Below are 25,082 nucleotides of genomic sequence, written 5' to 3' on the forward strand. Positions count from 1 at the left end.
TTAACATCAAAATCATTAGTTCTTACTGAATGCATTATACTGTTGTTATATTTTCCAGAAAAAATTCGCCTAATACAGTTCTTACTCATGTCCAACTAATTTCCGAAACTGATTTTCATGTGACTACTTAAGAACAGAGTTATGTTACAAATATAACATATGCTACATAAAATAAACATCTAAAATAATTAAGAAAATCCAACCGATCTAATATCAGACTGCCATGTGCAGGAATCCAAGCTATCAAAGTCGCGGACTTGTACGAATTAAGTATGATAACAAAGGAAACTTACTTGATTTTCAGCCAAAACCTGCACCAATTTCTGAGGATCGCGCGTGGTCTCCTTGGACAGTATGAGCAGCGTCCTCCCATGCAGCAGCGGTCCCCAGATCTCGCTCACAGCGTCAACAAATGTGATGGCGGTCTTCCACACGCACGTGCTCTCAGTGTCCGAGAATGGGAACGTGCGGAATTGCCACCAGAGACGGTTGCAAATCGCCGAGTACGGCAGACGGACTCCTGCGCAGTGCAATCAGCCGGTATAATATTGGATAGGCAGCGTTTAACATGATTAAAATTAACATGTTTCTACTTTCGTTTGTCAGTCCTTCTAAATTTAAATATAGCTTGTAAGAGTAGACCATTTAGTGCCATTACGAAGTTTTGTTGGTAATCCTCATCTGGCAATAGTCGTGACTTATACATAACTAGCTGACCCGACAGACGTTGTTATATGTAAACCTTATTTGAGCTTCAACGAATCTATTACAAAAGATTTCATTGAGATCAGTCGAATAGTTTAGGAGTTATTAGGGAACATACAAACATACTTTCTCGTTTATATATATTGATAATTCGGTTGAGCCTAGCTCATCCTAACCTGGTGAAATATTGAGTGTTAGCACGTTTTCATACAAATCCTGGTAATTTTATCCAAAAATATTATTCAATCAGACTTATTAAAGCTGAATTGATTGATCCAAGTAAATTTTATAAACTCGCAAAAGAATCACAATGCTATTAGATATGAGTTGGAGGAAGGCGATGGCTTCTCGCTACTCATGGTCATAGCCTGGCTTTTGTTGTTAAATTTAATGTAAAAATATTCAAACTGTTGGCATAGTTCGTTTATTAAGTATATGTGTGAGCGATTTGATAAATCTCCAGCACTTTATAACTCTTGAGCTTTCATATTATTTACAGATTTACTTTATCACGGGTAGTGTTCCGAAGAGCTGTTTCACCTGATTCCTGCCGTCGTATTCCAACTTTGCACGACACGCCACTAACAAGGCTATCATCCCCACCATCTGGATGTCTGGTGTTCCTCTAAGGCGCGGCCTTTACTGTAGTTGCTTTTACGTACAACCAAAATATGCAATGAGCTTCCTTGTGCGGTGTTTTCAGATATGGGTACGCTCCTGTGATTCTTCCGATGTTGCAGGAGAATGTGGGCGGCGGAGTTCACTCACCACCAGGTGACGCGAACGCTCGTTTGTCTCTTCCTAAAGAAAGCAATTGTTACAATTTCTAAGTCTTTGTTCATTTGTGTACTACTATGTTTTGGGTTAAAATTTGTAATAATTTCTTCAACATTTTAGTAGTAAGGATGCACACAAGCTTTTTCTTCGCAAATGTTGAACATTTCAGGTAACGAATATTCTTAAGTTGATCCTTCATTACACAACTAACCATTAAGTACATGGTACATAGTGTGGCCTCGACTTAACATTTAGCTTTCTATAAAAACTACGGAAACATATTTGTATTGATGAACTAGTTGAGTGCGCGGAAATTATTAACGAGTACTGTAATTACGATTCGTCGAATTATTTTATGTATTTGACGATATTATTATGGTAGAGTTTTATTTGTGGCTTTAACCAACTTAATGAAGTGATTATATTATTTCAGGGTTTCGTTTGTCGACAGAGAAGAAGACAAGTATATAAAAGATACCCTCCATAATTTAATAAGATATATCATCCATCATCTAACGCTTCATAAATTCTCCTTCCTCAATGACTCGCTAACTACCGCAGTGCTGAGTTTTCAAAGGACTACCAATAAAACGGTCACACAATAATGAAATGTTAATCCCTTCCGCAGAAATTTGGCGTGATAATTCTTCTGATAAGTTTGTCATTCGTCGAATCCAACTCGGATGGGCAGCGGTTGGGAAGCTCTGTAAAATCGTCTCATCCTAAATACCTCGGTGTCTGAAGACGATGGTTTTTAGCCAGTGTGTATTGCCAGTGATGACTTACGGAACACAGACGTGATCGTTAACTATGGGCCTTATGAAGAAGCTCATGGTCGCTCGAGGGCAATGGAGAGGGCTATCTATGCTCGGACTTCACCTGCGAGATCGATTTAGTAATGAGGAGATCCGTAAGAGAACCAATGTCACTGACACTAATTCTCTTACGGATCTGGCAGTGGTCAGGGCACATAGCTCGACGGACAGATGGCCAGTTGAGAAGTAAAGTCCTTGAATGGCGACCACGTACAGGAAGGCGAATTGTTAGTAGGATGATCCACAAGATGGATCGATGATCTGGTCAAGGTCGCCGGAATATGTTGGATGAGGGCACCGCGGGAGCTAACGTCATGGCGATCTTTGGGGTAAGCATTTGTCCTGTAGTGGACGTCGAAAATATGCAGCGTGTATAAGGCGCTGTTTCGGCCTCACATTTCACTTCTCGAGACTGCCCAGAATCAGCTTGAGCTATTTTAATGCTTGCTACCAGAACTGATTCAATAGATTCGGTGTAAGAAGGTCGCGCCATCTTTTACCTCATATATTATGAAGAGGGTTTCAAAGAGAATTGCAACATCATAGCACTCGCCACAAGGTCTCTACAAACTCCTCGTTCAACCACACTGTGGAATGAAGAACCTTCTGCAGAGTGTCCAGCTCCATAATACGCTGTCATATCTTGTAATATCGAACCAGGGACAGCAGTATCATTGCAGAACATGGGCAGCGGAGATTAACACCATCAGGTGACCCATTCGCTGGTTTGTCCTTAGGTCACACAGAAACAATATATTTATATGCTTCAGGGAAAAGTTTTAATCTAAAGGCATCCATATGTCAGTCTGATATTTTAACAGAACATTCCTATTCCTAAAAAAAAAACAATCAAAGTCCTACCTTTAGGAATGCCAGTGCTCCCAGAAGTGTAAAGAACAATGGCGATGGTATCAACGGTGTTCTGGGCCAGGACTTCCGTGTCGCTGGGTCTGTCGGCCGGCAGCGAGCTGGCTTCCAGTGATAGCTCCTCGAACGATATGGCTGCCACACCGCTGCTAGCAAACGTCGAAGGGTTGACTGTCCAAAGAAATTGACACACTTAAAAATACAACTGTTCGTTTGAAAGCTGGCAATATATAGCAACCAATTGTTAATAAGCACCCACTAACCGATGAGGATTTCATCTGAGAACGTAGATTTATAATAGAACAAAGATTTACCTGTGTCATCGTATATGATGAGAGAGGGCTGTGCATCGCCCAGGATGTGGGAGACCCTCGCCTGAGGGAAGCTGGGGTCCAGGGGTACGTAGGCGGCACCGGCCTTCCACGTGGCCAGCAGTGTGAGTATCGTGCTGGTGGTATACAACTTCTGTGAGTGTGTGTGTGTACAAAATAAGTTTTACCAGAGGAACGCTCCTTTGCACCGGATGCCGGCTAGATTATGGGTACCAAAACGAAGCCTATTTCTGCCGTGAAGCAGTTATGTGTAAGTATTACTGTGTTCCGGCCTGAAGGTGCCGTAGCTAGTGAAATTACTGGGCAAATGAGACTTGACACCTTATGTCTCAAGGTGACGAGTTAAGTTGTAGTTCCGCTCAGAATTTTTGGGTTCTTCAAGAATCCTGAGTGGCACTGCATTGTAATGGGCAGGGTGTATCAATTACCATCAGCTGAACGTCCTGCTCGCATCGTCCCTTATTTTCATAAAAAAAAGTCAACCAACAACCAATATTGACGACGACTTACGTTGAATCTTGAATTTAAATGATTTATTATTATGGGTTTTATCAAAGCCAGAAGCACCACAGCTTCACAGAAGTGACGCCACACTGAAATATGAAACATTCCAAGTTCCGCGTACATTACGTAGCGTGTGCGTTGCTACGACCGATCCGAATGTAGCGGCAGAGCTCGGTCATCGGTGGCAGGAACAAAGCATCTGGGGGTCTACTCGCAAAATCGACAATACATTTGGAACGATACGATATTACTCCAAGTATATCGTATCGACCCTATTTTAACAAATATTCGACTTCCTTATCGTTTATCGTAACCACAGACTAATATTTTGATTTTTTTACGATGCAAGAGTGAATAGACGTTATATCTACTCTGTCACGTGCAATGTCCAGGTGGAGTATCAGCTCGATCTGCCACCTGCTGCCACCACCAAACTTACTTGTGGGAGGGCTGCATACAGACAGCTATGACGTAATCGCGGTCCCGGTTGGGCCCCGCCGGCCGCGCGTGCGCAGCTATGGCCCGCCCCATAGCGTTGGTCCTCCCATCCAGTTCCGCGTAGCTCACTCGGACGCTGCACGTTTCATCTGTATTACACCACAGGGCTATTATACACTACTCTTTTTAAGGGTACCTCTGAACGCTACAGCGAGTCAACAGGAAATCATTTCCTGGTTTGAGATAGAGTTCAATACAAATATTGTAGCTTTTGTAAGTGTTAGAATAAAAGCGAAAATTATGCAGTTTGTGTCTGGAGGGTGATGTTGTTCGAAGTTTGAGGATTCGGAGGATTTGGAGGTGAGTAGGAGAATGTCGTTGTGACCGTCCTCCCTAGCCGGTACTCCTGCCAGGGATGTCTCTCGCCGCCACAAAAGTTATTTAAAACTAAAATAATGTAATCATCATCATCATTATCATCAGCTGGAAGACGTCTACGGCTGGAGAAAGGACTCCCCCAAAGATTTCCGCGACGATCGGTCCTGCGCTGCCCTCGTCCAACATATTGTGATCTTGACCAGATCGTCGGTCCATCTTGTGGGGTGTCTACCAACACTGTGTCTTCCAGTACGTGGTTGCCATTCGAGGACTTTACTGCCCCAACGGCCATCCGTTGAACTATGTGCCCTGCCCACTGCCATTCAGTTTTGCAATCATTTTGGCTATGTCGGTTACTTTGGTTCTCCTACGGATCTCCTCACTTCTGATTCGATCTCGCAGTAAATAATGTAATGGAATAGAATTATTGTAGGGTAGGCATATAATTACGGTTTGGTTTTTCATAGTTTTAATAATAATGTCTATACCTGAGTATAGCAAGGCGGTCCTGTCTGCCGAGCGACACTGTAGACGGTCGGGAAGCGGCGCTGCCTGCACCGACACTCGCGCCCCAGACGTCACGGAGACTCGCGGCAACGAACCCATCTTTCCTGTCAACCATAACCACCATATTAACAGCTAAGACACGCACTGAACAGTTCAGATACGTATACAAGGATTGGTACAAAATATATCCATAAAAAAAACATACGTGCAATTCACACGTGATAGAAGTGAAACCTCCAAAAATTTTGGCTTCAGTTCAATTTGGGTCAGGTACTTAATTTATATTATGACAAAGCAACATTTACCGGGTCAGCACTTGTATAATAATTTTAAGATGTACTATATGCATGATCCTCTAAACTACATATGAAGTCCTGGTACATGTTGCTAGGATGACACATGATGTCAACCGCTTTGTAAGACATTACTATCACCGCGACCATGTTTATGTTCTCCTGGCGTCTGTGTAGTAATACGTCGTGAGTATGACGTCAGAATATATTAAGGTATACTCGGGCCATACATAAGACAATATTTTCTTCAACTATGATTGCCTGGTACTAAAACACTGTATAATGCTTCCTATCTCATTTTCTCCCACGTTAAATCTTATGAATTTATATATGTGTGTGTCTCTTTTTTCGTTTCATCGACTCTCAAATCACGACGCTTAAGAAGTTTTACTTTAAAAATATACAATATTTTACCTATTACTACTTGTGCTTTTTGGTCATATTACACACTAACCTAAAAAAATGTTGAATCTCAAAAATAAAAGAAACCAACATGACATGTTTATTATAATTGTATAACTTTATTATCCTAATCACAATAACTTTGTAATAAAAATAATATAGGAACAAATATCAATGTAACATCTTTCGTACTTCTTGTAAATCATTGATTTATTTATTTATTCTTCATGAAACATCAACAGTACACACATATTACAATTACATAATATAGAATTACAAGAAATTAAATTACTGATGTGAGTACCAATAACAAATGTACACAACATTCATAGTTGCTGCTGCGACAATTAACTATTTACTACTTACAAACTTATTATTACTAACTATTAACTAATAACATAATATAAACTTAGAAAATAACAATTTAAAGTTAATGATGGACTTTTACTTATGTAAGACTACAATTATTAGATTAAAAAAGGAATAAAAGATAAAAAATAAATGCCTTTTGGTTTTTATTAATTGGGATGTTTTCGTAGGTTACGTTTGAGTTCCTGTGGATTATTGGAAAATATATCTAAGTTCTCTATTTTTCTATTTGTCTCATGGTATTGCATAAGCAGTCGTGGTAGTGGTGAATACGACCCTAAGTTTATTCGATTGCGTGGTATATCAAAAATACATGAATTATTAGCTTTTTTTTTGGGAATAGGAGGACAAACGAGCGTACGGATCACCTGGTGTTAAGTGATCACCGCCGCCCACAATCTCTTGCAACACCAGAGGAAACACAGGAGCGTTGCCGGCCTTTAAGGAAGGAGTATGCGTATCGTCGCGGAAACACCGCATAAAGAAGCTAACTCCAAGAAAGCTCCTTGAAAACCGCACTGTGGCGGACCGCCATACATCCAGATGGTGGGGATGATATCCTAACCTATGGCGTGTCGTGCGAAGGTATATAGAAGGTATATATAAGAAGGTATAAGAATATAATAGCTTTGAGAGGCATATTATGAAGGATGTATAATTTTACAGTTTTTAATAATTTTGGACAATAAATAAATGGTTTATTATATCAATTCATGGTTAACATTTTAATTTATCACTTGTCTCTATTAGAAATCTCGGAAAACATTATTTTTCAGTTCAAAATATTTGCCAAGACGAATTTCTGCATACCTGCCCAAAATAAAAATCAATGTCGGATAACTCATACTGCACTATCGACCAAATCCCCCACAAAAAATGAGAAGCGAGAGATAAGTGCTGCACATGTTCGTATACTCTTTCTATTTCATGTGTTATCATCATCATATGTCGCCGTGGCCGTTACGATTGGTCACGGTCAGATACTCCATAAGGTAAGTGCGGATCCATGATTTCTGAAACTCTTCACTCGGATATATCGCATAATCAATATCGTCAATAGATAATCCAACAAACTCGTTAAAATGATTCGCGATGTCGTATGCTTGATAGTTATAAGCGGCATACTCATAGTCAATAAATGAGACAATTCCTTGACAGTTGTAGTAGATCACGTTTCGTAGAAGCAAATCATTGTGAGCAAAAACTAGCGGGCTCTCGGTTCTCATCAAGTGAGACTTGAGTCTCTCATACTCTATCCACAGTCTTGTTTTTGATCCAAATTTTTTTGCGAATCTCGTAGTATTGGTATACTAAACCATTTGCAAACACACCATATATTTTTGGTGCTAAATTAAGTTTTTGATGAATAGTTATATATATATCAATATATCTATAATATTATCCACATGCCATCTGTAAACAATTTAAATTTAACTTTATCTGGAGACCAATTTGGTCTTATTTCTTTTAAGATTTTAAATACACAACTATACAAATCAGTTTCTTCTATCTCTACAGGCATATATTTATGAGCTGCTTGATAACGCAACGACAGAATAAATAATAGCTAAAAATAAAAAAAATGTCGCACTATAAACTGAACTGAACTTAACCGCGATTTGCCGCGAAATACGAATGCAATGCGCGAAAGTGACGAAACTGTAGATGTAGATAAAAAATATGTAGATTAAGATTCTTTTATTGTTGTTTGCTTGAGTTCTCGTGACACGCTTCGTTATGCTGGCTTAAATATCACTGCTTGTGGCGGCGACATGGGACGGGTCGTCCCCTTCCCTAAATATGGTCGAGGGAGGCGATGGCTAGCCCATGCGTCATGCTCGTGAACGGGTGCTACAGTGGCAGGATGATCCTGTTACCGGAAGCTCTGCTTTAAATTCTTAAAAGTTATAATATTTTTTTTAAATCGCTTATAAACTCAATAACTTTTGTTTTGTATTAATTTACATTTACTTTTTGACTTACTCGTGTAAAATAGTAACTATTTGACGTTTGAGTATGTTTGTTGCATCACTTTGCATAGGTATAGTGTAATTGAAATTATTTGTAAAACGATAAAAATGTGAAAACTTGATTTTGATGCCTTTACGGAGTAGCGGTAAATTCAATGAGAAAAACCATTTTTTACATTCATAAGTGTGTCATTTCCGTGACCTAAATGAATAAATTGATTTTGATTTGATTTTGATACTTTCGGAATTAGTATGGATTATTGCGGAACCATAAATGGTTTCGGATCAAGAGTTATCAATTATCCATTAGCGTGGAATAAATTAGTAATGAAATAAAATCCCTTTATTATAAATGTTAATGTGAATTGTAATTGCTTGTCACGTAAAATAGATGTCTGTTCTAGAGCGTTCAGTGGTCAAGGCATTCTTCGAAATATTTCCTGATTAAGAAACGTCATATGTAATTTAATGGTTTGCCGTGATTATTTATGATTTCATTGATTGCTTCACGCTTAAATACAACATAACATTATTGTGTGGTACTGTGATGGCGCGTAATTTCAAGGGACGAGAGAAGCAGGACGTTAAGCTGATGGTAATTGATACACCCTGCCCGTTACAATGCAGTGCTGTTCAGGATTCTTGAAAAAACATAAAAAATTCTGAGTGGCACTACAATTGCGCTCGTCACTTTGAGACATGGCCCAGTAATTTCACTAGATACAGCGCCCTTCAGGGCGAAACACAATAATGCTTACACTATACTGTTTCACGGCAGAAATAGGCGCCGTTGTGGTACCCACAATCTAGCCGGCATCCTGCAAAGGAGCCTCCCACAGGTAAATTGTTTGAAATGTTGTACATGAAACTCTTGAGATATTTCTAAAGAATGTTTTATTAAGTTTTAATTTTATATGACGCATACCCCTAATATTAATTCGCCATACCCTCTTTATTGAAACCCTATTTCATATGCTGTACCTAACTGTAAGACTTCGTCTATAACCTACCACATCGTGAATGCAATAAATGTATATGAATATGAATATAATATATGTAGATGTATATGAAATATAAATGTATATGCTGACGATTTAGTTTTATACTATCATTTTTTTTTTCATTTATAAATAGATATGATCCATATTTTTGCTGCTACGAAATAGCAGGTATGATTTCTCTATGAAATATCTTTTGATGGGATAGAAAAATTACGTTTAAAAAAACTGACTTCAAAAGCTGAAAAGTATCAAATAACTAAAAATTTAATTTAATACACCTTTACCTTTAATATAAATTAAATGCTATTATTTATATGTGTTACCTATTTATAGGTTTTAAGTCGGTCATCGAAATTATGTAAATCGGATCATAAATCTCAGAGTAATCGGTGTACATACATTAAAAAAAATACCGATTGAATTGACAACCTCCTCCTTTTTGAAGTCGGTTAAAAATAGATCCACCGGCTTCATGGCCTTCACAAGGCCTTAATTAAGGAGTACGTTGATCGGGGCATGTTGGTAAATCAAATCAAATCAAAATCATTTTATTGTCTATGAATCATTAAACGACACTTATGAATGTCGAAGTTTTTTTCTTTTTCAAAGCTACAACCACTTCAGAAAAGGTTGAGTGTTAATGAGAAGAAGTGGCAGGAAACTCATGGCCACTCTTTTAAATGAACATTTGTAACTTAATTGTTTTACAAATTATTTTAATTACAAAATAATATGTAAAGTGATGCGACTAAATTACTCAAACGTCAAATATAGACCTACTCAATGCCTTACACGAGTAAGTCATAAAAATAAATGTAAATTAATAATCACAAAGATATGTATAATTAAATATTTTTTTTTAAAGAAATGAATCAGAATTTCCTATAACAGAATCATCTAGCCATATAGCATGACGCATGGACCAGCCGTCGCCTCGCTCAAACATATTTTAAGGAAATGGACCGACACCGCCACAAGCAATGGCATTTGGCAAGCCTGTCACAAGAATTCAACCAAATGACAAGCGGGTGCTTCAATTAACATCAAAAAGTATTCGAAAGGAATCATTTTTAGGGTTCCGTAGCCAAATGGCAAAAATCGGAACCTTTCTGGATTCGTCATGTCTGTCTGTCTGTCTGTCTGTCCGTCCATATGTCACAGCCACTTTTTTCCAAAACTATATGAACTGTTGAAACTTGGTAAGTAGTTGTATTCTGTGAACCGCATTAACATTTTCACACAGAAATAGGAAAAAACAATAAATTTTGAGGGTAATATGGGGAATATTTAAAACTGAAACTCAAAAATTTTTCATCAAACCCATACGTGTCGGTTATCTATAGATAGGTCTTCAAAAATGATATTGAGGTTTCTAAAATGTTTTTTTTCTAAACTGAATTGTTTGTGCGAGAGTCACTGTGAAAAGTCCACCCTCCCTGTAACTTTTAAAATAAGAGAATGATAAAACTAAAAAAATATAATGTGATGTACTTTATCATGCAAACTGCCACCGACAATTGTTTTGAACGAGATCTAGTAAGTAGTTTTTTTTAAATGACGCGAGCTCATTTGCACTGTATGATTTTGAGCAACGACGTTTTGCCTTTTTCATTTATTTATTTTAATATTATTATTCTTTCTAAATGGTATGTAACAAGATGGTATCCCAGGGAAGGGAAAAGGAAAAGAGGTAGACCCCAGAAAAGATTAAAGGACGATATCAGGGAAGTGGCCGGAGTAACTTGGAACAGAGTGGCTCAAGAAAGACGCGAATGGAAACGGTTGGAGGAGGGCTTTGCCGATTGACAAACAGATCCACAAAAAATAAAAAAAATACAAATTATTTTACTAGAATAAGTTATTTTGTTTCTAATGTTTTATGTTTGTTTTAGAGTATTGTTAGTTATCTTTGTTAGTTAAGATCTGAATATTATTATTCTTTCTAAATAACTTATATATTACGTTCCTCGCTGCTACGGAACCCTGGGCGAGTCCCAATCGCACTTGGCTGTTTTTTTAATAAATGCCTTTTATGTCCTAACTTAACACGTTGGTGGACAGTACTGTGTCAGTAGTTGCGGCTACTGAGACACTACTTATTTTCATACAGTGCCCACGGGCGTAGTGTTATAACACATATTTAAAAAATATATGACATGACACAACGGCCCTATGTTACTGTGCTTCTTTCTATTCCATTCTGACAAATTTTTATTTTGTAGGCTAGTTGCTCTGTCAATACCCATGTCTGACAACCGTATAATAATGGTAGTATGCACGTATTAAATACTTTTCTTTTGTTTTTCATATGCATTTCTTTATTTTTCATTACTGCATTAAGTGATCAGTATAAAGTTATACCTGAGAATAAGCCAAGATGTTTACAAATAGAAATTTCGCTTACGTTTGGTTTATTCGGGCGTATAAAGTTTCTCGCGTTAATTGCAAGGCTGGTGAATTCGGAAAACTTTATAATTATCGTTGTATTGACAGCACTGACCTGTATAAATACTACTGGGCAGGCTGTTCCTTAAGTTTGACAGCAATTTTTTATGCCTATTTGAAGCGCCACTCGCGAGCATCTAGAGAATTTGACGTATTATACGAATGGATGCGAGAGAAACGTACAATACTCTTAAGTATTTTTGCATTTTCAATTAATTTCGGTCGTTTTTTACGTCTATACGTACACGCTTTTATCCGCAGTGTTATATAATTTCATGATGTTCATTACGTTGAGTCTAGTCAGAATACGAAGATGATGACATACGAAGAAGATGATGACAAATCACCATCGACTTCTACATAACTAGACGAAGAGCATGTTGACACGCCAGATGATATAGCAGCTCTAGTCTAGCGTATACAACTTGTATATGAGGCAAGAGATTCATTGTCTGAAATTGTGCATCCGGCACGGGATGTTTGATACTGATCGTCAGATACGTACTCTTCATCACCAGCAAATGGGTCTTCACTCGATTCAAATAGGACTTGAAGTCGTTTTTGTTATTTTTGTAAGCGAGTCTCGAGATATTTGCAATAAATTTAGCTACAAATTTAGTACAACAAAATCGAGTTCACAACAAACATTATCAACGTTGTTTAGATTTACAACTAGACTTTAATTATTATTTAGTATACATAAAACAATAAAATTTCATTTCATTGAAAATAAACAGAAGTAACTTTTTAGATAAAAATTGCGCGCGAAATCTTATAGCGACATGTCGGAACACTGCAGCGGCGCACTACTCGACTCATCGTATGAAACTATGACGCCCATGAGCGTAGTGTGCGTAGAGAGAGGTCCATAAAAAACTTGAATGTGAGCGTGGAGGTGCTTTATTTGGGGATTTTTTGGAAATTGTGTTGTGACAGTACTAAAGTCTTAATTATACCTGTGGTGACAGTACAACATGGCGTTCCTTATGATAGTATGGAAAATCAGTCGTCGTTTGGCGTACTGATTTTACGCAAGTAAAAACTCAGACGTCGACAGGCGTACTGCCGTATCACTTTTAGCTACATAGACGCCTGTGACCGTTACTGTCCACCGACGTGTTTAGTGATTCCTTTTATGTTTTTTGGTCAGTGATATTGTGGCCACCATGAGGTAGAAATGTTGTACTGTGTGCTGTGTGACCAATACCAAGTTAAAGCTAATTTTTCAACTTAAGTATGCCCGAGACCTTTAATCTTTTCAGAGTAATAAATATCAATTCTGTTTATTAGCCACGGCACGATTTGTCATTGTATAGATACTCGTTTTAGATTTAATTCAATATTGCTCTATTAATATAATCTTACGGCCTTAATAAAATTGGCATAAAGTTATAAAATAAAATAAAAAAGCCTTTATTGCTGTACAAATTGCCAAGTGCCATAACAGGGGTACAGCTTGTCTTCTGACAAAGGCCTCCTCCAAAGATTTCCATTCTGTCCTATCTTTTGCTGTACGAGTCCATAGTTGCCCCGCTATTTTCTTGGCGCCATCTTCCCATCTCATAGGCTGTCTAACTCTATTTCTTTTTCTGTCTAGTGGGTGCCATTCAGTTATTAGTATTGCCCATTTCTCTGTCTTTTCTCTTATCATATGACCTGTCCATTTCCACTTTAATTGTTTGAATGTTTTGTATGCGTTGTTAAAATTTTTCTTATTTTTAATGGCTTTCAATTTCACACGATCCTTTCTTTTAACTCCTACTTACTGTGCTTCTTTCTATTCCATTCTGACAAATTTTTATTTTGTAGGCTAGTTGCTCTGTCAATGCACGTATTAAATACTTTTCTTTTGTTTTTCATATGCATTTCTTTATTTTTCATTACTGCATTAAGTGATCAGTATAAAGTTATACCTGAGAATAAGCCAAGATGTTTACAAATACCAAATGTTTCGCTTACGTTTGGTTTATTCGGGCGTATAAAGTTTCTCGCGTTAATTGCAAGGCTGGTGAATTCGGAAAACTTTATAATTATCATTGTAATGACAGCACTGACCTGTATAAATACCACTGGGCAGGCTGTTCCTTAAGTTTGACAGCAATTTTTTTATGCCTATTTGAAGCGCCACTCGCGAGCATCTAGAGAATTTGGCGTATAATACGAATGGATGCGAGAGAAACGTACAATACTCTGAAGTATTTTTGCATTTTCAATTAATTTCGGTCGTTTTCCGTGTTATTTATACTTCAGCTATCAACGTACCTAATAAATTACAATTTTAATTTGTAAATAGTTTTCCTATTGATGTTTGTTTAGCTGCGGTTGTCATCACTAGTTTTAGTTCCACAGATTCTCGCTACATGAACCAACAGCGCCAAAATGGCGAATATTAAACAGGCACAATAGTACTTTGACAGCTGCCAGTCCAGTGCTAAATAGTAGAGGTTGACAGTGTTTTAAGCTATATAGTCAAAATTTTGCATATTCTTGGTTTATCTTCAGTTATAACAATATGCTAAGTTTATTTGTAAAGCCAAGAGTAAAAAATAGTACACAGTATAACGAGGGTAGATTGCTAGCGATTTCTACGAGGGTGCAATTTATACTTTTACTATACCTAGATGGAAAATACTGGGATTGCCCATAGAAGTGAAAAATTATACACGAGTACAAAACAACAATTGTTTGTTGGAAGCGTTACATTATGTCTAACACTTTAAACTTTATAATTAATCTTAATATATATAAATTACGTGACACGTTGTTTGTCCGCGATGGACTCCTAAACTAATGAACGGATTTTGATGGGGATTACTTCATTGACTGCAGTTTGGTCCAACTTGAGAGATAGGATAGTTTTTATTTCGATTTGGGATCCATAATTATTTTTATTTTCAATATTTGTTTTGTATGAACATATTTTCTATGAGAGAATTTAGTGACGCACGGTTTGACAGTTCCGCTGTGAACAACAGGGAGCATTTTTAACAATACAATTCTTGATGTTTTGAAATATTATTGGCAAATTCCTATAAAACATTATTTTTTTATTATCTACAGAACAACGTCTGTCGGGGCAGCTAGTTTATTATAATTATAATTCATTAGTAGCATATTTCAATTCGAAATTAGTATATTGGAGGTACTGCAGATAGACCAGACCGCAGGAGGAGCGTTGCTGCGAGTGTTTCGTAACCGATCGTAATGTAAAGCTAAGCACGGGCGACCTTCACGTCCGCTATTCGGGGCACCTGCTCCACCGGACACGCTATAGACCGAGATATGCTGAACAAACTGTTGTTATTTCGCTTAAAATACTCAGGTGTAATTAGATCAATCAAATCTTTTAAGTTTTAGTGGTTGTAGTAGTTTAAGATTTTCGGGACACTGTCTACTATGGTGCTTATGTTTCTTCTAAAAAAACACAATCGAATGATATCAACCATTTGAATGGTATTCACCTGCGGCTATCAAGAAAAAATTATTACGAACATACTTTACGAATATACACGACATAACAAGACACAAACATAGACATTACAAGACATAAAATAAGCTGTTTCGACGGTGTTTCCAGGATGATATGTCTTCAAATTCATAGGGATTTTTCTGGTTTGAAAAAAAAAAACTCGAAAGGCCATGATGACTCGTATGCTCTCTAGTTCTAATATCAAAAAGAACCGAAATGTCGAGGACTCAATAGCGATATTTCATCATTTCATCAACACACACCACCACATTCAGCTCTGCTTTGGTATTGGTATTCCATAACCCAGCATTGCACAGGAAAGTTCTGGCCTCACACAGCCACTTTGTAGTAATATCTGACAGCTGCAATATTCCTCAAGATTCCATTTAGGGAACTTAAAGGCTGGTAACGTATCCTTGAGTTGTAGTTTTGCAGATGTACAATACAGTTCTTCACTTCACCACTAGCCTGATTGTTAATCTCTTTATTTCAAAAATCTAAAGTAAATCGATAAGTAATCGGTGAAGTCATTGTTTTTTTATAATTAGTTTAATATTATATGGACGCTTGTCGCTGAAATTTGACAGAACCGTGTGAAAGTTTAATTAATAGTATTTTATTAATAACATAATATAAGCATAATAATGCCTTAGAACGTAAAAGCTATTGGAACTCATAAAAATGTAATATTTAAACAATTTGTTGTATTTTTAAAGTGATAACCCTCACTTCTGGGATTAATTATACATTGATAATTGTTTTATAATCAAAAGATTTTATAGAGCGAGCGACATCTTAAGTCAATTTCCTAATATGCAAATATTGGGGTTGAGCAGGTAACTGTAATGTAGATCTTGTAGATGAAGCCACAACCTGAGAGTTGAACAAAGCATACAAGATTTTATGACGATACGTCGTCACTCGAACGGTAAGCTCATTTGGAAGAGCACTCGCACGGAACGCGAGAGGTTGTGGGTAAAATTTTGTATTCAAATTTTATTTGTGTATGTGATATTTACTAAATAAAAGATGAATAAATAATTATTGCATAGCTCCGGGGCTACAAGTTAAGAGTACTGCACCGCTTGTTCGAGTAGCTGTTACTCAATTGGTGAGCGATGTCAAGTTCGTATTGCGCCACTCTCTCGCGTACGTTCTGTGTTACGTCGTTATGGCGCACTAAACTGTACTTGTGAGCTATATTTACTAACATTATAAAAGCGATAGTTATTTTTTGTTGTTGTTTGTTTGCTTTCACGGTCAAACGATACAGTCGATTCCGCCGTGTATTTATATTTTTATCATTCCCACTACATCTAATCTATAAGAGTTACAACTATAAGAGTTACAACTATTTAATAAGTTTATGTCATTGTGAAATCTATTTAATAATACATAGTAGTTAAAAAAACCAAAACACACGCTTTTTATGGAAAACCGAACTCAAAAATAGAAAATATTTCCTACTTTTTAGTTTGGTTTATTTATAAAAGCGTGTTTTTTTAGTTTTCTTAAACTTTTAATTGCATTGTTGAATTAAAAATTCTATTTGGTTTTCGAAAATTTCCTTATAATATATAGATAAATCGGTTAAAGATAATGGTTGAAATTTAAAATTAACAACAATTCCTGCCTTATCGACGATTGATAAAAATTATATAAATTAACAAAAATCTTAGTTTTCAAATTGAAAAATGGAATAATTTTATCAAATTAACGCATTGTCATCGGTCCTCGATAAATCTACGAAGTTTGAACTAAATCTGGCCGTTTGAAGTGGATCAAAAAATCTCGCCTAAATGAGTCGGTTACAAACAAACATACATACAAGTTAAGCTGATGATATGAGACTTGACAACTTATGTCTCAAGGTGACGAGCGCATTTGTAGTGCCGCTCACAATTTTTGGGTTTTCCAATAATCCTGAGCGGCACTGCATTATACTGGGCATTGTAAACAACTTTCGTTTTCTTTGGCTGTTGTTTTTTGTTAATATTCAAGATATTAGGTTAATGAAATCGTGCCAATAACCTGGTGGTATACGTATTGTGGTACCAATAGACAATGAGCACGACAGACATTGGGGTCGAGTCTATAAAATAATGTTAATTACAGAATGGCTGCGTGTTGGACCGTCATCCATGACAATACGTCTTCAACCGCCTGTGAACTGTGGTGGAGACTGTAGCCAGGTGGCGACAACATTGTGTTTCAGATTTTTTTATGACACTAAGGGAAAAGACTAGCTGGACGTTCAGCTGATGGTAATTGATACGCCCTGTCCATTACAATGCAATTCCGCTCAGGATTCTTAAAAAATCCAAAAATTCTGAGTGGCACTACAAATGCGCTTGTCTCCTTGAGACATAAGATGAGAGTCTCGTTTGCCCAGTAATTTCACTAGCTAGCTACCTTCTGACTGAAACACAATCATTTTTACACATTACTGCTTCACGGCAGAAATAGGCGCCGTTGTGGTACGCATAATCTAGCCGGCTAGCTACGGCGGCTTAAACTACCTTATTTCCATGCAATAATCTTATTAATTATTGACAATGCAACACAATAACAACTGATGATAAGTGATCACCTGTTGACAATTATATTTAACATTAAAAGTATAAAATAAGAAACAATTTTTTGCCATGATTTGACTATAAAAATGATATATCTAAGTAAAAAATATGTTGTGTACATTGTCAAAGATAAGTTGTCATAATTACACTTGTAAAGCTTCAAGTTAAAACGTCTTTGGAGTTGTTTGTTGAAATTGATGTTATTTAAGGAGTTTTTTAAGACTATATATATACTAGCTGACCCAGCAAACGTTGTATTGCCGATATTATAATCGCGATACAAAAGTAACTGTCGCAATGGTGAAAATTTGAAGTTGTATGTATTTTTAATGCTGACTCATAATCAAACAAAATTTAAAAAAAAAAGACAAAAAAATTAAAAAAAAAATTTGGCGTGGACCACCCTTAACAGTTAGGGGAATGAAAAATATATGTTGTCCGATTCTCAGACCTACCCAATATGCACTCAAAATTTCATGAGAATCGGTCAAGCGATCGAAGGAGTTTAACTACAAACACCGCGACATGAGAATTTTATATATTACATTTATAATATAGTTATTTGTTCAACAAATGAGCAAAGTTAATTTTTTGCTGCGAGTGCTGACTTCAAATCTAAACTACTAAGGTAGTGATAATAATAAATCTAATATAGACTATTGAGGTAGTGAGTGATTTAAAGGCACGAGACAAAAAAAAAAATTGCTATCGTGAGAAACATGTATTATATAAATTTATAAATCTAAATTTCGATAAGTATAAGACATATTAATTTTTGTGACAGTGAGATAACACGCTAGGCTAAAATGACTTTCGGAACGCACCGGATCGCATTGTTTATTTTATTAACGCGGAGTAATTCCTGGATATATGGTCACGTGGGGTTCGAAATTTAAATCACTTTGCCTCATGCTCGCAGCAAAAACCGTTTTTGCTGCCAGTTTTCACGTAGTAATAGCGCCTTTTACGTGCTGGAGAGTTGAAAACTATATATGTTATTATTCATCATATTTCAAAGACCGTGGCCGGACTCGATACATACAATTGTACAAAATCGGCTCGATAGAAGGTAATTCCAAAGATTGTTCTTTAAATAATCGTAAAACGGTTCTGTTTTTATTTTTGTTTCATATGGGTCTGCATTTAAAAACATGAAGTCAACATATTCATGCCTAAATCGATGCCGTTGCTTCAATGAATTTGCTCACACAAAGTTTTAATCTACCTTTTAATAGGATATCCTGTCTGTCCTTACCACCCGTACCTAATGTCACTTTTGTATTTAAAAAAAAAAGTAAATCAGCTATTGCATAAAATTGCGATGAGATAACGATTAACAATTACATATCGTAATGTACTAATATCCGGACGACCGAGCCTTGCTCGTATTTTTAAGAATGCACAAAACTTGAATAAAAAAAACTAATAGGACATCTGGATTCGAACGGGGGTCTTCTGCTTTCCGGATCACCCAATGTCCCATCTGAGCTTTTATAGTCTTGTATATAGTGGCGAAATTTGCCTTTGTATTCTAATGTTATAGTAGGTGTTTCTCATTAAAATATGGATAAACTACTTTTTTTGTGTGTCGTTCATACGAGAACTGATCGTTTAAAGATATAAGATTTGATTCGTAAACAATTACGAGTTAAAATAAACGATAAGTGTTGTGCGCACCTGGCCGCTGTACATAAAAAGATGATGGAGAGGGCACACGTTGACCATAATGACGGCTTCCAAGGCCTGCCGAGCACTCACTTCACGTGCCGCTCTTGATGATGGAAGGGGAGGTCAGGTGGTGATGAGTGGTCACTACCGCCAGCTTATTATGATAATAATAATAATAACATTGACACACTCTTACACAAATCTTGTCCCAAACTAGACATAGCCTGTACTATGGGTGCAAGACAACGATGAATTTAATACAATACTTACTTAAACATACATAAATACAAATAAACATCACTCGGAAACAAACATTTTTATTCATCATATAATTGATTGCATCTACCGGGATTCGAACCCGGGGCGTCTAGCTCAGAAGGCAGGGTCACTAACCACTGGGATATACGGGTAGTCAAATTATGCCCGATACTGGACACACACTGTCGAATGGGTACAGCATTTGAATTTTTTGGATGCAATTATTAATAATTGTGACAGTAATCACGACCATCATGTTCACGAAGCATCCTTACACAAACAATGAGTTCAAGCTGTAAAGGTTGATGCAACCAATATTCGATAATTTATAATTATACAGTTAATTCGATAATACTTCTTATGAAATTAGTTATATTATTTAAACACGACTTATATATTGAATGCAGCACCTTACAAACTAATTCATTATGTATATTACAGCCATTATTTTTTTATTTGTGTTTGAACTCTATTTGATTGAAAAGACTGTCAGTTGAGTTTCTTATATTATGTTCTTCTCATGAGCTCAACTTTTATCTATATTATGGTAAATACAGTAATTTAAAAGAAATATTTGTAGTAAGCGTAATTATAAATAAACGATAAGGAAAGTTTTGGTGCAACATAACTTAATTTTTTTTTTTTTGAAAATAAGGGACGAGATTAGCAGGACGTTCATCTGATGGTAATTGATACGCCCTGCCCATTATAATGTAGTACCGCTCAGGATTTTTGAAAATCCCCAAAAATTCTGAGCGGCACTACAATTGCGATCGTCACCTTGAGACATAAGATGTTAAGTCTCATTTGCCCAGTCATTTCACTAGCTACGGCGCCCTTCAGACCGAAACACAGTAATGATACGGCGCGACTAGTATACTTTAGTTATTTCCATAGTATTATGTCCTATGGTATATTGCTGTGGGGCGACGCTGCCGATATTAATAAAATATTTGTGCTGCAGAAGAGGGCTATTCGCGCTATTTATAACCCAGGTCCTAGAGAATCATTGAGAGCAAAATTCAAATAAATTAACATCTTGACTGTTGCTTCTCAATATGTAAGGTGTAAGGTATGTTCATAGGCACATAAGTGAATTTGCCAGAAACTGTCATAACCATAATGTTAACACCAGGAACAGACATAAACTGATGATGCCTACTACACGGCTAAGTCGCGTTAGTAAGTCTTTTGTGGGGCGATTTATATGCTTTTACAACAAGATCCCAGAAAATGTTCAAAACAAAAGTATTAAGTTATTCAAAAGAATTGTTAAAAAACATTTGTGTGGTAAAGGTTACTATAACATAAATGACTTTCTGAATGATACCACAGATTGGGAATGGAGTGACCACTCAAGCTATTAAATAATAAGTTTAATTGTACAATATTACTTTGTAAACATATTTATTCGATGAACAAAAAAAAAGCCCGCTGAGTTCGTTGCGAAAATATTTGAATTTGACTACACATAACTCCTTCACGGCGTTAATAGTCGCCTTTGCGGTTCACATAATCTAGCCGGCATCCTGTGCAAAGGAGCCACTGGTGAGGAAATAGCATGAATAGAGGTGAGTAAAATGATAATATTATAAACCTTGAAATGGACATGTTTCTGACGGAGCCTTATTGATACATTTATGTCACCCAGAATATACTCGAATAAAATCAAGCCTTGAAAAACAGGCCGTAAGACTCTAAAGGACTCTTTAGTTCCGTTTAAGCCAAAAATCAGAAAGGTCTTATTTAAATTGATTTACGGTGAACACCGGAAGTGGCGAAAGTTATTGAATATGAGTAATTATTCGCTTCGACACTGTATAAGTTATCAAAATATTTAACACGTATAGGAAATAATTTGCATCATTGAAGGCACGCCCGACAATATTTTTTCGCTTTTATGGAAGACTAGCTGACCCGGCAAACGTTGTTTTGCCATATAAATTATTTCTATTAGACCGTTTCTTGGACATTGCAAAATTATATTTTGTCTAAAATACGAGATTTTTTCTAAAATAGAAGTAGCCTAACTTACTCCTTATTACATCAGCTACCTGCTCATAAAAGTCCCGTCAAAATCGGACCAGCCATTTCAGAGATTAGCCGGAACAAACAGACAGACAAAAATTGTAAAAAATGTTATTTTGGGTATGTACCGTATATATATTCATATACATGTTGTATAAAAATTTGTATAGATGTAGTTCTCAAGCAAATGACCAAATTCTTCAAAGAAAGCATCGTTTTCGATTAAAAAATGTATCGAACAAATAAATTTTAATCGTATTTTCAGTATATAGAGCAGTGCCGAAGCCTTTGAAAATGATAAAAAGTGAAACAAAATAATAGTAGGATGAAACCCATTGAAAAAGGACGAGAATATAACAAAAATTAAGGGAAAAATAAATTACGGAAAAGGGGGGGTGTTTTAGGGTAATAAACGGTTTATCTCGATTTCCAGCAAAACTACAAGTCCTATGGCAAAAAGTTAATTGGCAGAGTTGTAGGTAATAAAGAGATCTACAACTTTTCTACTTACACTTTTTTCACATAACCTCAAAATTTAGGTGAAAAATTCAAAAAACCAAGTTTTTGGTGTTTTATTTATATCTTTTTCAAAAAAAATTTTTTTTTTCCTACGAAATTTGGTGAAAACTTACCTTATTATGTACCAAATACACTGTAATTTATTTGATTTAAAATATTTATTGTTTCGCCTTATTTTAACTTAATATCAAAAAAGCACCCAAATTTTCAATCGAAAATTCTGACGTCAAAATATCAGCTTTTTTCAAAAAGTTTGGGGGCTTTTTTTGGAAGTCCGTACCTACTCTTCATTCACCTCCTTTGATGTCAGATATACTCTATTTCTTCTAATCAAAGTTGGCAACCCTGCCCGTACCCTCGTCTGTAAAAATTCGCCATCGATAAAAAACAATAATCTCTTGATGCGAATCCTGGACGGAACGGCGTCAAATCTGAGTGACATGAGTATGACAACGATTGACACGACACCACTGCATCCTCTTTACTATTCCGCACAAAGTTATCACCACACTACAAACCCTAAACTAATAAATTACTGGAATCAACACCTCACACCACTGACCTCTACCACTGGACTGGCTGCTGTCAAAGTGCTTTTGTGCCTGTTTGATTTGTTTGCGGTACTAAAACTAGAGGTGACAACTTCAGCAAACATCGATAGATGGTGGGAAACTATTTACAAAAAAAAAATTGTGTTGTGTTTCATTCTTGAAGTATCAATAACACAGAAATCTAACGAATTAATTCAAAATGCAATAATACTTCAGAGTACTATACGCTTCTCTCGCAGCCATTTGTATTATACGTCAAAATTAGTTCTCTGGGCGCTCGCGGGTGGCGCTTCAAATAGGCACAAAATTTTTGCTGTCAAACATAAGGAACAGCATGTCAAGTGGTATTTATACAGGTCAGTGCCTCACACGGATGTCACGTGACACATAACACAAGAAACTCAAGTGTTACTCACAATTTAACGGCACTGCATTGTAATATGGCAGCGTACTACCTACCATCAGGTTAACCTCTCTCACGACTCGACACTAGTTAAGTCACTGACCTCTACTATTTACCACTGGACTGGCGGCTATAAACGTGCTTTTGTGCCTGTTTGATATTCGCCATTTTGGCGCTGATAGCCACATAGCGAGAGTCTGCGTTACTAAAACTTGTGATGGCAACCTCAGCTAAACAAACATCGATAGGAAAACTATTTACAAAAAAAAAGTCAGCCATTTGTATTATGTAGATAAATCAAAGAGTAAAGCATTTTATTTGCGTTACAAATCTTGAAGATTAGATACGCTGAAACTTTATTACCAAGTTACTTAATTACCAGCAGGCCGTTTCTAATTACGAGAATAGTTTATTTCACTATTAATTAAAAACAATGGTTTAATTCATTAATTCCATTGCAATTTTATCTGCTAACAACTAATCTTAAATTTAATAATACCTTTTTTAATTAGTTTTCATATTACAATTTTTGGAGTGAAAACTTCTTTAGCATCGTCGCAAACAAAAAAGTGAGACAGTAAAAAGAGACAGACATATAAATTAATAAGATTTAACGTGGGAGAAAATGAGATTAAGCATTATACGGTGCTATGGTACCAGGCGATCATAGATGAAGAAGATATTGTCTTATGTGTGACGCGAGCATAACTTAATATATTCTGAGGTCATGCGCACGATGTATTAATTAGTACACAGACACCAGGAGAACATGAAAAAAATTACACAGCCCCGCTCTCACCTCTCGCCTCCTCACGTCGCGTCGCGTGTGCGACTCAAGCACATCTCACCTATAATTATGTATGTAGTTACAAACCTACATTGGCCGACTCCAAAAATAACAATAATCATTACTAGAAATAGATTATTTAATTAGATTGTATAAAGATACGCAATTATTTTCATACTTTTTAGTGTATGTTAATCTTTTGTTTTGGAATGGTGTTTTTGAAGTCGGTTGTTATTTTGTTACTTTATTTTTTATTTTTAGATTTTTAGTGAATCTGAACTACACCAACTAATTATTTGTGGGTGTAGATCTACTAAATTTTGCAATGCAGCAATGAACATAAGCGCATTGCAATTTGATTACAGACAGTTAGAAATTCTGCCACAGATCGCACCCTTACTGTAAGTCGTTAAGGAGTTCCATTGATTCAACGATGTTACGGTAGGTGACCCAAATATCCGGATACCATAAAAAATATTTTTCCTATTATCGTTGATTTGCTACTGAGAATTGAGAAGTTCCGTAAACATTGTCATGGATCCCATAATCAGGACCTAACTTCCTTTGAAGTATATCCTTTCCAATAAAAAAAGAATTAACGAAATCGGTTCACCCAGTCCCAAAGTTTTGAGGTAACAAATATAAAAAAATACCAAGATTGGCAAGATTGAATTATTTTACAGCTTTTTAAACATTTACAGCTTTTTTAGAAATCATTTCAATTACAAATGATGCAACAAAATATACTCAAATGTCAAATATTCAATGTCTTACACGAGTAACTCAAGAAAAAGTCAATGTAAATTACTAAGTAAAAACACAAGAGTTATTGAGTACAGTAGATGCATCAATCCTCACACACCTTATATAAATAAAGGTATTTTGCGATCATTTTATTAGCGATTATAAAACATACAATAACTTTAATTTTTAAAAACATAAAGCAGAGTTTAGGTAACAGGGTCATCGAGTCAATGACGCATGGACTCGCCATCGCCTCCCTCGACCCTATTTTAGGGA

General features: G+C 36.3%; 2 protein-coding genes across 2 annotated transcripts in view; both read right to left on the reverse strand.

Annotated features, from left to right (window-relative positions):
• Window positions 1-25,082, reverse strand: part of LOC126977229 (zwittermicin A synthase ZmaJ-like) — a 66,875-nt gene that overhangs the window by 15,500 nt on the left and 26,293 nt on the right. The window contains exons 2-6 of the mRNA XM_050825956.1: window positions 5,305-5,427; window positions 4,440-4,587; window positions 3,479-3,612; window positions 3,159-3,335; window positions 294-520 (exon numbers count right to left, since the gene is read on the reverse strand). Of these exons, the coding sequence (XP_050681913.1) occupies window positions 294-520; window positions 3,159-3,335; window positions 3,479-3,612; window positions 4,440-4,587; window positions 5,305-5,422 (804 nt within the window). The 5' untranslated portion in view covers window positions 5,423-5,427. The remainder of the gene's footprint in view (window positions 1-293; window positions 521-3,158; window positions 3,336-3,478; window positions 3,613-4,439; window positions 4,588-5,304; window positions 5,428-25,082) is intronic.
• LOC126977201 (ethanolamine kinase 2-like) lies at window positions 7,134-9,876 on the reverse strand. Its single transcript, XM_050825914.1, is given in 4 exon segments — window positions 7,134-7,202; window positions 7,204-7,301; window positions 7,352-7,680; window positions 9,863-9,876. Coding segments are annotated over 4 exon segments (510 nt in total).

Source organism: Leptidea sinapis, chromosome 44 (genome assembly GCF_905404315.1).
Source record: "Leptidea sinapis chromosome 44, ilLepSina1.1, whole genome shotgun sequence".
NCBI classification, from domain to species: Eukaryota; Metazoa; Arthropoda; class Insecta; order Lepidoptera; family Pieridae; genus Leptidea; species Leptidea sinapis.